Below are 17,908 nucleotides of genomic sequence, written 5' to 3' on the forward strand. Positions count from 1 at the left end.
TGTTTATTTACATGGCATTTATTTTAATCTGGCTTCCAATTCTGATACCAGAGTGTTTAGGCTTTGAAGCTAATTGTGCACCCTCTCAGCCTCTCCTCCCAGGCTGATAAGCAAGAATGTGACTGAAAGTAGGTTACCAGGTCTGCCAGCCTTGTGTGTCTGTTGAGTCACAACTTTGACTTGGTTCACACTTGCTGCACAAAGCTGGATTAGTTGTGATAATCTTTGGGTGTGGAGGAAAGGGTGAGTGTTTAACTGAAATTCCAGTTCAAGTGCTGCTTTCCACAGCTTCAGAGTGCTGCTCTGAAGTGCTGGGACTCTGCTGCTCTGACCTGTCTTCTAAAGAGTTTTGCACCTGTTATTCTGGCCAGAACTCTCCTTACCACCTCTTTTATATCAGTTTTTTCTTAAGTACAGGTTCCAGTTTGGTTGATATGTTGTTTCTACACTAAAGGAGGTTATACTTAATACACTGTTCCAAAAAGATGTTGTAAATTTTCTCAAGGCTCTGCCCTGAAGGAGTTAGCAGTAACTACTCTTTATTCTCAATTTTTATGTGCACAGAAATTCTTGCCACTTTGAAGGGGCATTCTGGCTTGGTGAAAGGGCTGACCTGGGATCCTGTTGGAAAATACATTGCCTCTCAGGCTGATGATCGGAGTTTGAAGGTGTGGCGGACCATGGACTGGCAGCTGGAAACCAGCATCACAAAACCCTTTGATGAGGTACTTCACAATGGGTGACTGTTCCAAGTGAATTCCCAGTATCCAAAAAGAATGAATGAAAATAAAAATAACTCGGATTCTGCATGAACATGAATTACTTGAACAGTGCTGAATCAAATAAAGCTCTCAGATAGCAGCTACAAAAGAGGGGAAAAAAAGAATTACTTTCTCATAAAAATATGATTGACTAGAGACTCTCATTGTCATTTGTTATTGTGGATGTCAGAAGTTTACATGGGTTATATAAGCAATTAAGTAGACTTCTGAAAATGTAGTGGTTATTCTGGGGAAGTGTTTGCCCACTGATCACAATAGTCTGACATTCTTCCCTATGCATCTTCTATTGGCCACTATCAGAAATGAGGTAAGTACTTAGGAGGGGTCTTTGGTCAGGCAGCATAGGGTTCTTAGGTGATGATTTTGATGAAGAGATCAAGTTCCTGGGGACAGAAGCTGGTGCTTGGTGAGTGTTCTGCAGTGATCTGAGTCTGCTTCCACTCACCTGGGAGCTGGTGTGGCGAGCTACAGTCTCATCATTAATGGTTGCTGTGTTGCAGCCCTGTTACTAACCAGGACCGTGATAAATACCGAGGAAACAGTATCCAAAAAGATGTAACATTTGTCTTTCCTTTAGAAAAGTTCTCTGAGTTCCCTTCCCCCCCTTTTGATAGGGTTTCTTAAGTTACACTACATCACCTGTGTAAGCATGGCCAAATGCTGAGAATTGTGTGTGAGGTCATTCTTTTATACTCTCAGGATACTTTGTAATCATATTCCCTAAATCTGAAATTTAAATAGTTTGTATTACAACCCCTTTGTTTGCCAAACACTTTTAAAGCTCTGGTATATTCTTTTTTTTTGTCAGTGTGGAGGGACAACTCATGTGCTGCGCCTTAGCTGGTCACCTGATGGTCACTATCTTGTTTCTGCTCATGCCATGAATAATTCTGGACCCACTGCTCAGATCATTGAGAGGGATGGATGGAAAACCAACATGGATTTTGTAGGGCACCGGAAGGCAGTTACAGTAGTGGTGAGTGAGTGGTAGAAATTTATCCCTGAAGTTAAAACTTGTTGATTTTTGATAATTTTATGTATAAATAGGACGAGAAGTGAAGATGGGTGTCAAGCTTAGTAAAGCAAATGCATGGTGGTGATTAAAAAATGTCAGCTTTACATGTTGGAAGCAATCAGGTGGCTGTTGTGATAGGAGAACTGGATGTAGATGAACGAGACAAAGGGGAATACAGGAGCATGTTAGGAATGTCAAACTTCAGCTTTGTTGGCTGTTCAGTGACTTGATTAAAATGATTTAGGTTTCTAGTGGGTTTCTGATCCCTAGTAAAATTAATATTGTTTGCCTTTTCTGTGAAGGCATTCAGAAAAGCCCTTAAGAAAGCCTCTGCAGCTTTTGTCAGTGCTCTTATAGAGTCTGGTTCAGGACTTTATTTCTATGAAATGTTGTTTTTTCACTCTTAAGTGGAAAATTTGCTTTGAAAGCAGATCTTCTGCTGAAATGTAATTACTGTGATAAAACTTGGGCATCTCATTTGTTCAGAAATTCAATCCAAAAATCTTCAAAAAGAAACAAAAGAATGGGAGCTCCACCAAGTCAAGTTGTCCCTACTGCTGTTGTGCTGTCGGTAGCAAAGATCGATCTCTGTCTGTCTGGGTAAGTGATTTCTTTGCTGCCTTTGAACTAATGTGGTCATTGGATAACTTGGGGGTTTAGCACAAAGGTCACCTGTACAGCATTAGGTCTCACATTTAGTGTCATGTTTAGGGGTTTTTTTGTCTCTGTTGTTACAGGTTTAGCTGGGAGGGAAGGAGGTGGATTGGTATTAGTTCATTTCTCTAAAGGCAAGAGCAGTTAGAAGCCAATGGCAGAGTGTGCCCTAGTAAGGGGGAGCAGCTGTTAGGAGATAAAACATTTTACTTCAGCTAATAAGTGCAACCTTATTTTCTTCCTTTTACTTGTCTTCTGTCCTTATAAAGGAAAGGGATGTGAAAGTGAATGAGCTTTTTAAGTATTCTTTCAAGTTTTTGATATCTGATTTGGGTTTTACTTTAAAATCTACACTAAAATTTTTATTCTGGTTAAGAGAAGAGTAGCTATTTTCACATTTTTAAATGCAACTGGAAAATACAGGGAATCAATTCAACTGATTTTTAAAGCTTTCTGATGAGAACTTGTGCCAGAACCCACCAATTGCTAACTGCAATCTACTATTTATAGCTTCCAGTGTGATATTTATCCATCAATCTCTGGATGCATAACTAAATCTGTTTCTGGTAATGCTACCAGTGCATACCCATATCAAAGTATCACTCGGTATATTTTACTTTCTATTTATATTATGAAGATTTCATTTGGAGTGGCTGTTGAAATTACAGAAGGTAGCACAGAGATGCAGTTATAGGTTGTCTTTGCCCTGAGGAGCTTAATAAACATATATAGAGCACAGACCTATGGAAGCATAAATAACTACTGAAGATGACAGTGACACTGCATCTATGAACCTGTGAGCTTGAAAAACTTCCTTGACCTTATCAACCTCTGCTTCATTTCAGTTGTACTATACACTTAGAGATATTAAGTCCATTGGTTTGACATTAAAGAGCTTAGAATGTCTAATTTAGAGCAGGTTAATGGAGTTTTCATATTCAGTTCTTTATTACTAAGCTGATTCTTAAGTGCATAGGAATCCTCTTTAAGAGTTATTGTGAGTCATATTTCCTCTGCTCTTGATAGGTTTCACTTTCTCAGACAAGTAGTCTGAGTGAGGACATGGAAACCTAATCTGTTTTCTGTCTTCTTGTGCTGGCAGTTTGCAGCATCCTTATCTCAGTACAGCTTAGAATAGAAGCTGTCTTTCACATCTGTGGAATTGCTTTTGGGGTTGCAGAGAGGTGTTTTAAGACTGTGGTGTAAAGGTAAAGTTGATTAAGAAATTCAGTCTGTGTTTCAGAAAGGAGAATTGAATGTCAGCTGTTCCTCTCCAGAGGTTTTCTGCCCCAGCAGTGGAACAGGTGACTTGGTGCTTCAGATGCAGCACCAGGCACGCAGCTGTTTCCTGGCCAGACCTTGTTTGGTGCATATTGTGAGGCTCTGGGAGAATGTTAATGTGGTAGTGTTGAACTTCTACATTTCTGAACGTTATTTCTTGTTTTCTTAAGCTCACGTGTTTGAAGCGACCTTTAGTTGTCATCCATGAGCTGTTTGACAAATCAATCATGGACATCTCCTGGTAAGTTGATTTCTGCTGTTTGTTATGGAAGCCAAACCATTGGTATCAATTTTAGGTGTACTTACTAGCTGGAAATGCCTTAGAACAGTACAGATTGTGGTTGTTGGAACACAAGTAATTGGTTCCTGTAGGTTTTGTTTCTGCTGCAGCATCTTTGGTAGTAATATGAGCAAATAGCACATGGTCTCTTGAGATTATTGACCAAACAAACAGTTATGTATTTAGAGAAGACACAGTAAAATAGCTGTGGAATGAGTTTCTACTTGTTACAATTCTCTGACATAGGTTGTCTTAATTCTATCACTTCCTCACTTCTGAAATTCTCCCTTAATAGTTACAACAATCTCTTGGTGGGTTTATACTGGGAATTTTAAAGTTTCCTGGTTTCTATGTGCCATGTGGATTTTGCCTTGAAGCTCAGTGAACCACAAAAAAAAGCTTTCAAAACCAAAACATTTTTCTTTCATTAAGAGATTAAGGCTAGAAAGCCAGAAAGTGGAATGTTTCATGAGAAGTGCTGCTATTGTTATAGTACAATAGCTTTGAATAGTTTAGTTTTCCTGTAGTGTTTTTTATTTCTCCATCTGCAATTTGCACATTTTTCATGGCATGAAGTCATTGGGAGTAATAACTGGTTAACATTTTGTAGTGTTGTGAGGAAATGGTTTTGTGGGGTATTTGAGAGACAAAGGATCATCAGGCAGCTTGGTATTTTATATCCTGTTTACAAATTGAAACAGATGGATAAAATGTCAATAATATGGAGTGTTCCCAGAAATGTGCTCCATTCTGAAAACAGACTGAGTAAATTCTGAGAAACCTGGTACTATTATATTGTTATAGCTATATAATTTCTGGTTTAGAAATTTAGACTTGGATCCATCAATATAAAATCTGTGAGGGATTATGTTTTCACAGAACAATTGCTTGGATCCAGAGGTCAATAGGAGCTCAGCAATTTTCTCTGATAAACAAACAGAAAACTTTCAACATGAGTTTACTGTTTTCTGTTTTGGAGTATTGTTGTTGTACCTTGTTTCATGGTGCTGAGGCTGATTTCTCTGACTGTGATGCTATCAGGGCACCAGCTGCCACAAAAATAGGATTTTCCAAATGCCTGTAGCTGTGGTACTTGTAATAGATTTTTAGTAACTTGGTTAGGACTTTAAAGTTGGGCCAGCTTTCCTTTCCTCTTCCCTTCTGTGTAACAATTCACCTGTAAGCCACTGTGTCACTGTCTCTGTGAGCTCTGTACTTAAAAGTGTCTGAGGGAGAAGTCAAAAATTCAACTATTTTTTTCAAATGTGCAGTAATAGGTTACATATGCAAGATTATAATTCTACTTAGTTTCTTCTCTCTCATTTTGCTAAGAAAACCTGACCTCCAGAAGAGGGTTACTATGTATCCCCACAAATAAACACATGTGCAGTTTGCTTAAAAACCCAAATAATTGAACAGTAACAAAATCAAACCTGTGTTCTTGTCTAGTACCAAGATTTTTTGGCCTGCTTGTCAGCTGAGGGCCCATTTCTTCACCCACTTCCATTAGCACAAAAATTTTGCTCATCTATTGAAGGAAATGCATTTATAATTTTCTCTCACTGTTCATTGTGAACACTACTCAGGTTTACCCCTTCAGGAAAGTTTCCATGGTGCTGCTCCTGCCATGGGCAGCTTATTGTCCCAGTGCCACCATCCTTGTGCAGTCTGCAAAGGAGCATTGGCACAGGGACTCTGTCATCCTGTCTCCTCACTGTCCCACCTCTCTGGTTCCATGAATTATTGCTTTGATAATAAATCTTAAGCTGAGATTTTTATTGAACAATCCATCAGATTTTATTGAACAGTCCATCATCTTTGCTTGAATGAAAGAGATTAAAAACAAAGTTGGACCTTTATTTCCCTCAGGACCCTTAATGGACTTGGTATCCTGGTGTGTTCCATGGATGGATCAGTGGCATTTTTGGACTTTTCCCAGGATGAACTTGGGGATCCACTCAGTGAGGAGGAGAAGGTACAGTAAGCACTCAGAGAACCTTTGATCATATTTCAGGGATGTATTGATTCAATTAAAATGCTGGCCTGTTTATTGAAGTATGTAGTAACTGATTTCCATATTATAGAAAATATGTTGCTTTTGTCTGCTTTACAAATCATTAAAAAGAGTAGCCAAGTGAATGTGTGGTATTAGTTTCTCTTCTGGAAAGAAAGAATTTGGAAAGCATCCACTTGCTTACACATCATTATACATCTGAAGTAATTATTTGGCCAAGGAAACAAGAAGTGAGTGCTTCAAAGCACTATAAAATTACTCCTTCACTTGCATATATGCAAGTCTTTTTAAACTGATTGCTCTTGGCTGTTTTTCCTCTCATTGCTATTAGCAACTAGAGCTTTGAATTTCATTTATTTTACATATTGATTTAGTGTTAGTTGAAAACACAAAGAAAAAATCTGGTGTATAAATGCTACAGGGGGAATTTTATGGATTCCATTAGATTTGTGTGATTCCCTTGTATTACAATCAGTGATGTCATGGTCACTCACATCTTTCATGTCCCCAGAGCAACATTCACCAGTCCACCTATGGCAAAAGCCTGGCTATCATGACTGAAGCTCAGTTGTCCACCACCATTATTGAGAATCCAGAGATGCTCAAGTACCAGCAGAGGCAGCAGCAGGGGGATCAGAAGAATTCCTCAATTCGGGAAGGCTCTGGGAATTCCACAGCTCCCAAAGTGGCAAGCATGGTTAATGGGGAGAGTCTGGAGGACATCAGAAAGGTAGGTGCTCTTGGGCACTGGCAAATACTGAGTCACTAAATAGCAAACTGTTAGGAAAGAACCAGTTTCTGTGCTCTTATTTGTGTCAATGGCACCTTTCAGCCTGTGTATGGCCCAGCTGATCAATTAGTGGGTCATTACGGGGACCTGTTGAAAAGTTAAATGCTTTTAAGCACAAGGCAGGCTATGTGGAAGCAGGCTTGTGGATATTTCTGTGATGGGTGCAAAATTCTTGGTGTGCAGAAGGGAAATCAAGAGTAACTAATGACAGAGAAGCTGTTGAACTGTGTTTCAGTTTCTTAATTACAGAGGTTGAAAGCATTATTTAGTTCTGTCCTAAACACAGAACACAATTTTTAATTAAAGATTTGATATGCATAATGTTTTAGATTGATTCTAAAGTGGAGAGCAGATTACATTCTCCACAAATGCCTTTTCTACAGATGGATAGGTTGAAAATTGGGAAATTGTTTGTGTTTATGGGAAAAAGTCTTTGCTAACAGATTTTTAATTGAGACACCTCTTCTAATATATCTATTATTGTCAGTTTGGAAAAAAATTTAAAATAGCATTTCTTATTTATCAGAAATTGTGACAAAATGTATTTCCCAACAGAATCTCTTGAAAAAACAAGTGGAAACACGAACAGCAGATGGTCGGAGAAGGATCACACCTCTCTGCATAGCTCAACTGGACACTGGGTATGTTTGGAAGTAATCCATAAAATCCTTCTCTACCTTCTTCTATTTTTGTTTGTTTGTTTCCCTTTTCCAGGCTTGGCATTACATCTTAGGGCATCATAAAGCACTTACTGGAAATAAGTGTGTATTCTTATAAAATACAGTTTCAACCAGTGTTCTTTGGCCATAAGATCTCACTTCTAATAGATCAGGCTAATTCTCATTATTTACTGTTATAGGGGAACAATGCTCTAATGTATTGTTGATTCATATCTATATTAGTACCAGCTTTAATATCCTTTGGATATGAGAAATTACTCTGAAAAGGTACTGGGGATTTATTTAGGTTGTGTATGAGTATCTACATGTGGAAAAAGGAAGAATGGAATAAATATTTTAGCTAAAACTACTGTTTTTGAATTATCTTTAAAGTGGTTTTGAGAAATTTGTTGTTTGTATTTGTTGTATTTGTTGTTTGTCTTTTTGTTTAGGGATTTTTCTACAGCATTTTTCAATAGCATCCCAATATCTGGAACTCTGTCTGGCTCAATGATGTCTTCTCAAAGTAACCAGCAGCTCATGTCACTAGATTCGAACGCAGCAAATTCCCTTAATATTTCAAAGCCTTCTGTAGAGCCAACAGCAGCCAGTATAAAACCAACAGATGATGCAGCCAATAAAGATGGGTCAGTATTTGCTGTTTTGTTTTGCACTCACATGAGTCTGTTTAGTTTTTAATTCTTATTTATAGTTTTATAATGAAGAAATTATTAAAGTAGTTTCCTTATTGCAAAACCCCAAGAATCTAATCTTCCTGAAAACATTGGAATTTTATTAGTGTTTGGTTACTTTAAATGTTGATAAATTGGGAATGAATAAATGCATGTGCATAGTTCTGGCAGTGGACTTCAGTGCAGTGAAGTACACAGCTGATTGCTAATGCTTCAGCAAAATGACTTGTTGGTGGGTTGCTATTAGTAAACAATAGAAGGTGTTCCAGTAGTGTAAGGAATGAAACCTACTTTTCATCAAATTCTCACCTGAGTCCTCTCTTCAGACATAGTGATCCTTCTTTCCTATACAACAGCCCCATGAGAGCACAGTGACATTGGCTTGTCAGTGCACATGTGCTGATGGGCCAGCGTGTCTTTCAAATTAATTACAGAACAACTGAAGTTTACTTGCTTTTCTCTCAGTTGTAGCACTGACCTGACTTCTCAGTGTGTTTTTATAGCATTTGTAGCAGCACAGTGTCATTGAAACCTCTACTACTCCATCAAATTTGGTTGAAATTGGCCACAGATTAAAAAATGAGCGGGTGGACTATGAGAAATGATTGACAGATGAAACTATTAAGTATCCTTTTCTTTGTAAATTGTACTTCTAGCAGCTTTTTAGTACAAGCATCAGTTATTTTAGAGCCATTCATTCTCTGAATTAATTCTCTGAATGAATTGAAAAATCTCTAAAGTAAACAGCTATTGAAATAGTAGATCCCTGGAATGCTTTAGTGTGGGGAAAACACATTCCTTTGCCCTAGAGTTATGCTTGGAAAGGCCTAATAATCAGGTTGGATTTTTCAACAACAAAATCTAAACCTGGCATGAATTGTTTCATCCCCAATTGTTTGCTTGATAAACAGTGAAACATAATATTGTAATGGAAATATTTGGTAACCTGAACAAGGGGTAAAAGCAGGAACCCCTGTGATCATTTTAAAAAGTGATCCTTTCTCAGTAAGTACTAGCTGAAAGTATAATTTCCTTCCTGAATTTAAAATACACAGTAAATTAATTAGGGTCTTTTAATCCAGATATGTGGCCACATGAAGCTCTGAGGTGTACCATAGACAGCTTTTGAGAGTAAGCAAAGCTTGTAAACACTGATGCATGAAAGAGTGGAAAAAGAATATTATAACTGATTATATATTTGAGTGAAAGGTTTTCTAGCCACTATCATGAGTGCTAGTTGTTATGAGCAATGCAGCTTACCAGTACTAAATTTTTCAATCCTTATTTTGCTGTCTCTTTTCTTGACAGTGTAAATGCTACCTCTGCCTCAGCTGCTCCTTCTGCATCGTCTTCCTCTGTGTTGACAACTCCATCCAAGATTGAGCCCATGAAAGCATTTGATTCTCGATTCACAGAACGATCCAAAGCCACCTCAGGGACTGCTGTTGTAACAAACACAAATCAGACTGTTGTGGACAGGTAAGACATAGCCTGGGGAGGGAGGAAGGGAATTATGTAAAGTTGAAACCCTAATTCTGTGTGGTGTAGATGTCACACTGCTGACACTCTAGAAGTTGTCTTGAGTTTCTTTCACTATTGGAAGGAAGGGAGCAGCTACAAATAGGTGAATTCTGTCCTGCTGTTACCCTTTGTACATTTGTCCCTGGCATTTTGGTATCACACAGAATCTCCAAGATATTCCAAGTTAAAACTATTGTTGTAAGAGGCTGTGTGTGCACAGGCCTTTGTCACTGAGTGCAGCTGGACTCCTTAGAAGACAAAACCAAGCTAAAAATAGCCAGCCTGCATCTCTGTACAAGAGAGATTTACTTCAAGGTAAATTACCATACATGTCAGCAGATGACCTCTCATCACCACAGCTGCAGTTGTATTTCAGCTTTATGCCTTGAAGGCATGCAGAGAAGATTCTCTGAGTTTAAAGGGTTTTGGCTCTGGATCCATGTGATTAAAAAAAAAAAAAAGGAAAGCATTTTGGTTTGACATAGTGTTATGGCATAAATATTCCTGTTTCACCAAAACAAATGATAAAAAAATACCAATCTTGAGAAAAAAGTATGTAGTTCCCCAGTTATTATCAGTAAAACTTGGTTTTATACATCAGTATTTTTATGTTAAAGGGCTTAACCATGTGATGCATAAGCAAGATGTATTAAATTACTCTCATAAATGCTTCTAATGTGTCATTGAAATATGGATAAAAGAGTATTGTTTGGCATAATTCAGGTGCCAGAGAAAAAAGGTTTGGATTATGCAAGGTATTTCTCTGAAGCCAAGTAGTTAAGGAATAAATGGCAGAACAGTGTGAGTTAATAACCAGCTATTGGAGGGAAAGGGAAGAGTATGATTAAGTGACCTATTTTAGGGTATAATGGTTAACAAGGGAGTTCACAGGTATTGTACTTTGTATTGGTTGTATTATATTCAGTTATAAAGGGACATGGACCTGTTGGAGCAAGTCCAGAGGAGGCCACAAAGGTAATGAGAGGGCTGGAGCAGCTCTGCTGTGGAGACAGGCTGAGAGAGCTGGGGCTGCACAACCTGGGGAACAGAAGGCTCCAGGGTGACCTTAGTGCAGTGCCTAAAGGGGCTGCAACAGAACTGGACAGGGACTTTTCACAGGGGCATGTACTTACAGGACAAGGGAGAATGGCTTCAGACTGAAAGAGGGCAGGTTTGGATGAGATATTAGTAAAAAATTCCTTACTGTGAGGGTGGTAGACACTGGAACAGGTTGCCCAGAGAAAATGTTGATGTCTCATCCTTGGAAGTGTTCAAGGCCAGGTGGGATGGGGCTTGGAGCAACCTGGCCTGGTGCAAGGTGTCCCTGCCCATGGCATGTTGTTGGAATCAGATGGTCTTTAAGGTCTCTTCCCACTCCAGCCATTCTGTGATTCCATAGTTATATTTCCTGGAATGGAAGCTGGAGCAGTGAAGTCATGTGTGTGGTTTGCAGGTTTGCAGATACACATTTTGCTGCAGTCAGAACTGAACAGAACAACTTCTGGGGGTAGACAACAGAATGACAGAAGTTCTACATGAATAAGCAGAAAGTCAAATGTCCACTGAAGGGGAAAAGTTGAACTACTCTTGCATCTTAGAGTGCTGAATTATTTGTATCAGCTCAGGGAAAGAGATCTGATGGTAATTGGAACTGAATGCTGAAGTAAAGTTGCTATTTCCAGCTTTATCCCATGGCTAACTGCTGGTTTGATTAATTTTTTTTAAAGGGGAGAATATGTCTGCTTGGTTTACATCTATATTGCACGTTGTCCTTTCGGAAAGGGTTTGCCATACCTCTACAGCTTCCTCCTCCTGCCTTTGTGTGCTTTGAAATACACTCAAAGAGGGCTCAGAAATGTCATCTGATCTGCAAGAAGGCAATGTGTAGCATATATGGCAACTTTTGGAATCAGCTTTTTTTTACAGACTTTTTTTTTACAGACTGAAGGATCAGAATTTAATTAAAGACAATAAGCCCAAGGATATTCTGGAGAGCAGCAGTGACAGTGAAGAGAAGATTCCAGCTGTCAAACCACTCAGTGTACCCAAACGGAAACTGGAACTTGAGGGAGAAACAGTAGAAAAGAAGAAAAAAGGAAGGCCTAGGAAAGACTCCAGACTTGTACCAGTAACTTTAACTGTTCAGGTGAAATATATAAAATTCATTGTGGCTTTCAAAGTTCATTTAATAAAGTCAGTCCCCTGTTGACTTGTTCCATTGACTCAGGGAAACACAAGTAGTATCACTCCCTCAGAATTTTAACCATCCTTCTTCCATGCCTTTAAACTTACTGGGTTTAGAATTTAAGCTTAGAAAAAGCAGGTGCACATGGTGTGGCAAATGTGTTTATCTTTTATATAGATATGTAAGGTCCCTAAGTAATGCTAACCTGCCAAAGACTGTCTAGAATAAAATGAAATGCCAACAGTTTTTGGTGGTTTATGATGGAAAGTGGTCCAAGAACAAGAATGTGACTTGGATATGGTGATTTAAATGGTTTTAAATTTTCTCAGAATTCTAAAGTAGTTGCATTAGAGTTTCCACCATTTTCAGGCATATAGATACCTGTGTTTTCAGTATCTAGAGCTTAGATTTTTCATGTAATACACCAGAATTTTCAGGAATTAGTTGCAGCTGAAAATAGGAGGGTTTTAAAAAAAAAAAAAAAGACCACTTCAAGTTTTGTGTTTTTCTTTGATTCTTAGAAGCTATATTTAAAAACTTGTATTCATAAAACCAATTGGAACAAGACTAACATTTGCAATTGGCATTATTTGGAATTTTAAGAAAATTCTTTTTCAAATCAATCTATTTGGTAGAATATATTTGGTTTTCACTTTTTTAATAAAAAATGTAACTATTTTTGCAATTTTTTTCCAGTCCCCAGCTACACTGGCCTCTGAGAAGGATGCTGCTTGCATCTCTGCACCAGCATTAGCACTTAAACTGCCAACCCCAATCCCACAGAAATCGTTTACTTTGCAAGTAAGTGGACTATAAGGAAAAAATACTTTAAAGACAAACAAAAAAATCCTGCTTTCTTTTAAATATCCTAAGGTTATTCACATCCTTTGAGGAGTTAACGTTTGAATGCATGTGTTTGTTCAAGCAAGCAAGATGGTAACGCTTTAGCTTCTAAGAATGTGTCTTTATGAGCAAATAAAATGGCAAATCAGCTAAAAATGGGTCACTTCTGACCCAGCTAAACTCCAAAGAGGAGTGAGTACCTCTGGTTCATCAGTCCCTCCCCCTGGTTAGCCAAAGTGTGGCGTGGAGATAAGAGTCTCTGGGGGGAGTGGCTGTTGCACTGTTACTGCAGTGGTGTTGGGAGTACACCACTGAGGAATAAAACCAGGGCTTTTCTGAGACCTCTCTGGAGGTGCTCTGCATCTGAACAGGGTGGCAAATAGCAAAGTTTTAGGTATTTATGAAGCAGTTTTTAGGTGTGTTCAGGCTGTGTGTTCAGACTAGCAGGCTGTGGTAGTCTGGTTCCAATTGCAAGACTGTGGGGAGACTGGGCACATACAGACTTGATCTGGTGCCCATAATTAGGAAGCAGAGACAGACTAGCACAGCCTTTCCTTATGTTTGTGCTTCAAATACAAAGAAATTACTTGTGTTTTAGGCGAGGCTGATTTTCAGAGGTCTGCTTCTTTTGAAGTGCCATGGTATATTTTGAACCCACATTAAACAGAGAATGCCATACTTAAATGTGTTCTTAAAGACAGCATTGTTTTGGTTCTAATAGTAGTTGCTGCTTTTTTGAGTAGTGTTTTTCCTCTTCCAAGAATTATTTTATTTTTTGTATTTCAGATAAGTTCAGATCCATCAATGTACCTTGAAGTGGAGAATGAAATGACCACAGTGGGGGGCTCAAAGCTGAGCAGGTTAAAGTGTAATAGAGAGGGGAAGGAATGGGAGACAGTCCTGACCAGTCGAATCCTCGCTGCAGCAGGAAGCTGGTAAGACAGTGTCTTTTGGAGGAAGGAGGTCCTGAAGGACAGAAGACATTTTTAGGTGTACAAAAGTACAGTTTACAGTTATGTTTCATAATATTTATGGGTAAATGTGTGCACTGCTCTTAGTCTCAGGTTTTGCTTCAAGAATTAACTCTAAAACATCACAATTTGGATTAGCCAGTTACAACTATTTTCCTGTATTTTTACATTTCTCCTTTAAATTTCTTCATTGAAGTTGACTAAATAGTAAGTGACAGGTTTTCAAGTGCTAACTACTAAAGAATGAAAAATTTGAAACGGTATATTTGGTCATGTTGAAGTATTTTCCTGAGTCTTTTGCTATTTTTTCTCTTACTTTTTCTCAATTTTGCCTAGTTCCAACTTCAGAGTTTCAAGTGAGCCCCATCTAGGTCTGAAAAAGAAGCAGCAGATTTTAAAGCTAAATACAAATACAGCCTTGAAGGAGAGCATGTGTATAACCAAAAGCTTTACTGATATTTCCAGCTATGCCCCTTGGTCTGTTTAGTTTATGACTTCTCCTCTTGGTATTGAAAATTTTGTCTTAAAGCTGCAATAGTTAGTTTTTAGGGAATTTACACAAGTTGTATGATAGCTTAAGAATTCAGCCTGTTGTTATGCTACTTGCATTTGACAACACACAAATGTTTCTTGTTTATTTGTTTGGTTGGGTTTTTTTTTCCAGTGAGATTGTAACTGTGGCCTGTGAGAAACGAACACTGTCAGTATTCTCAGCTTGTGGTCGTCGCCTTCTTCCTCCTATAATATTGAACACACCCATTTCCACCCTGCACTGCACAGGCTCCTGCATCATGGCTCTCACCACTGCTGCTACGCTCTCTGTTTGGTAAGGGCCACGTTGCCTCAGGCCGTGTTCATGGGTACCTTCAGTTGTTGAGACAGGAGCTTAAACCACATCAGGTCTGAGCACAAGTCCACCTTTGAATAGACTATGCAGAGTTAACTGGGCAGGACTGGTTCTGTTTCAGCAAAATCCTGTTTCTGCTCTGACAGTGCAGAATATTGAACTTCATTCTAGAATGAAGATAAAGAATCAGCTGGATTTAATCAGGTTAAATGCTTGTGATGCATGTGGAATGGAATGGGGGGGTGGGGAAGAGAAGTATGGATACTTCCATCTTCCATCACACTTTACCAATGAAGCACATGAGTCTCAGAGTCAAAGTTCTCCAGCCATTTTTAAGATGCCAAGATAAAAACACTGGTAACTCGTTTGCAGTTGTTGAATTCAATCTAATGTCTCAGGCAAGTCAGAGCTCCTAAAGGAATTATTTAGAGAATTATTTAGATCCTCACTGTTTGCTTTGTTGTAATGAGGTTTCCTGATAAAGAGCCATAAAAATTGTTCTCTGCTATTAACTTCTGTCTTGCCATAAGGGGTTTAAGTTTGCCAAAATAATTTTGTCAAAGCAATGAAGAAATGTCAAAACAAAAAAAAACTAAACAAATTTCCCACCCCCCCACTTTGTCATGAATAGTGACAAAAGTGCATTTATTAAAAGATTTTGGGAGTTTTCAGTTGTTTGTTGACTGCAGACTTGTCCTTCTGTCTTTTTCAGGGATGTTCACAAGCAGACAGCCATTGTCAGAGACGAGTCTTTGCAAACAATATTTTCAGGTAATGAAAAAGTCCTTTAATTACCAACCTTTGAGCCCACCTGTACTGTTTAGTGCTATTTATGAATACACTGAAATTCTATGAACCTGAAAAGCCTAAACAAATAATTTCCCTTCATTATTGTGTAGTAAAGGGAAGTTCTTGAAATAACAGTGATGACAATATCAGTGAGTAGCAAACTTGTGTGAGATTCTGTAGCTTATAGTCTGCCTTGCTTTTACATTTCCACTGAATGTAGAAATTCAGTGTTGTGAAGATCACAAAATAAATACCTAATGTAAATCTGCTATTATAGCAATTTCTCTGTAATTTGCATGTTTATTGTGTCAGTGCTGAACAACTGATTATATTCTGATTCATTACTTAAAAATCTTCATTTTCAATCACTGCAATATGTGGCACAACACAAATCATCAGAAAAGCAGTGTCTCAGAGTACATTAGCTTCTGGTTTAGCTTTAATCCATCTGGTGCTAATCCAAACTAGCCAGAAAGCAGTTGTATTAGCAGTTTGCACATGTCATCATTAGAAATTACATGCACAAGCCCTGAGCTTGGAATATGCTGGGAAATGAGACTCCAGCTATCCCACTTATACTGTGCTCTTAGAGAGCACACTTTTCTAAATATGCTGGGGATTATAATTTTAATTTAATGGGAAAAAGAAAGCCAAAGGCTTTTTGGGTTACAAAAGACATGGCAGAATTGGTGAAGATTTTCCCTAGATGAGGAAAATGTTCCTAATTTAGCTCATTTTCTGTATAAATTGCAGCATCAAGATTGATAATGTATTTTGCAAAATTGATGTTAATGCTACTGCACTGAGCCTGGTGCTTGCCATCATTAGCTTGTGTCTTGACTTTCCTATCAGTGCTTGAGAACAACATTGAACCTTTTTCTGTTAGTTGCTGTAATTGATAAGAAATGGTGGATACCATTTTTTACCATTATGAGTCTTAGGCAAGACTCCAAAAGAAACACTTTGGTCTGGTTTGACTTGCAGGAAGTGATGCAACTGTCTCTCAGATCTTGCTGACTCAGCATGGAATTCCTGTCATGAGCATGTCTGATGGGAAGGCATACTGCTTTAATCCTTCTCTTTCTACATGGTAAGTCATGGATTACTCCCTGATTTTGCAACTCACAGGAGCTGACGTGTTCTGATTTACTGGGAAGAAATCATTCTACCTCAGAGTCATGGAAGAGTCATTGCTAAACACAAGGAAAGGCTACACAAGAGTCTGTGTCTTGTTGGGGATCAGATGGGCTTTCCCCATGGAGAGGCATAAGTTCCTGTGAAAAATTTCCATGGGTAAATTATTTACAGGATCTTTCCAAAACAGGTTCTTTGTTGTCTTCCTAAGAAGAAAAAAAAACATGTTGTAATCCTAATATCATTGTTGTAATTAGTGTAATGAGCCTGCTGGATGAAAGGGCTTATTGTTGTAACTCCTCCTTAGAATAATTGTTTTTATTCAACTACTCTGGAATCCTCTGGAAAAGGAAAAATACCCTATTTGTTTATTAAGGGAGTAAGGAGCAGGGGACAGACTCTCAGCCATAATTCTGAGTTTGCTGCTATTTCTTAGTTTGTACCATGGCTTGGGAAATACATAAAAGAGCAATGTGTTTAGTCATCATACACATTTAAACATGTTAAAGCAGCAAAGGGTATTTTAAATATTTGTACCATTTTACCCCTGTGCTGTATGAAATCTAAACTTAGCATTGGTTTGAGCCACTCTTTCTCCTGGCATCTCAAGCCAGTGAAGATGATATCCTTAATTAGGTGTAGAAATGGCAGCTGTAATGTCAACTCCCTCCATAAGAAGGGATAGCTGTAATTATGGAAAAGATGGTCAATGTGTGTGTGTGTCTGGTAGGGGGGAGACCTGACATAAAGTAAAATCAAGTTCTTAATGAGAAAGTCACTACCTGTGTTCATTCCACACATCATTCTCATCATTCTGGGTCATGTCTTTTTATTAGATTGTAAAATGACAAGGAGAAAATTCCTTCCAAATTAACGGTAAATTATATTATGTAATTAAATTTTTTTTTACTTTGGGAGTAGGAGGGACACACTACAAGCAGAATTTGGACATGTAGTGGGAATAACCAGGGTTCCTGGAATTCCTGAGCCACTTCAGTGATATTTCTTTGGTTATCTGTGGAAACACAAATCCACTTTTGAGGCAGAACAGAGCTCGGTCTGCTGACCTTGCTGTTTGCACTCCTCAGACTTGTTTTTTGTTTTTTTGCTGTTTTCCAGGAATCTTGTTTCTGACAAACAGGACTCTCTAGCACAATGTGCAGACTTCAGGACTAGTTTGCCATCTCAAGAAGCCATGCTGTGTTCTGGGCCCTTGGCTGTGATACAGGGACGCACATCCAAGTACGTGCGCGCCACCTTCGTGTCAGCGTGGTTGGGTTTTGTCAGGGTCTTTACTCACCTGCCTGGGTCATTGGATTATTTCTGAAATGCCAGTGGCTCTGAAATGATCAGTCATTCACACAGTGATCCTTTGCATGTTTATAGTCTGTATCTTAATGTTATGAGATTGTTTGGGGGGCAGGAAAGCATGCTCTAAATATAATCATTTT

The 17,908-nt window shown here is 38.5% G+C and overlaps 1 protein-coding gene across 3 annotated transcripts in view; it reads left to right on the forward strand.

Annotated features, from left to right (window-relative positions):
* Positions 1-17,908, forward strand: part of LOC118693080 (protein HIRA) — a 31,950-nt gene that overhangs the window by 10,471 nt on the left and 3,571 nt on the right. For 2 of the 3 annotated variants that reach the window (XM_054516791.1, XM_054516792.1), the window contains exons 7-22: positions 565-725; positions 1,591-1,758; positions 2,284-2,397; positions 3,903-3,973; positions 5,882-5,987; positions 6,538-6,756; positions 7,372-7,457; positions 7,928-8,122; positions 9,476-9,646; positions 11,615-11,834; positions 12,570-12,674; positions 13,503-13,651; positions 14,352-14,513; positions 15,247-15,305; positions 16,308-16,413; positions 17,577-17,699. In XM_054516791.1, the coding sequence (XP_054372766.1) occupies positions 565-725; positions 1,591-1,758; positions 2,284-2,397; positions 3,903-3,973; positions 5,882-5,987; positions 6,538-6,756; positions 7,372-7,457; positions 7,928-8,122; positions 9,476-9,646; positions 11,615-11,834; positions 12,570-12,674; positions 13,503-13,651; positions 14,352-14,513; positions 15,247-15,305; positions 16,308-16,413; positions 17,577-17,699 (2,215 nt within the window). The remainder of the gene's footprint in view (positions 1-564; positions 726-1,590; positions 1,759-2,283; positions 2,398-3,902; positions 3,974-5,881; positions 5,988-6,537; positions 6,757-7,371; positions 7,458-7,927; positions 8,123-9,475; positions 9,647-11,614; positions 11,835-12,569; positions 12,675-13,502; positions 13,652-14,351; positions 14,514-15,246; positions 15,306-16,307; positions 16,414-17,576; positions 17,700-17,908) is intronic. The other variant, XM_036393402.2, reaches the window with a different exon arrangement.

The sequence above is a fragment of the Molothrus ater genome, chromosome 18 (genome assembly GCF_012460135.2).
Source record: "Molothrus ater isolate BHLD 08-10-18 breed brown headed cowbird chromosome 18, BPBGC_Mater_1.1, whole genome shotgun sequence".
Classification (NCBI taxonomy): domain Eukaryota; kingdom Metazoa; phylum Chordata; class Aves; order Passeriformes; family Icteridae; genus Molothrus; species Molothrus ater.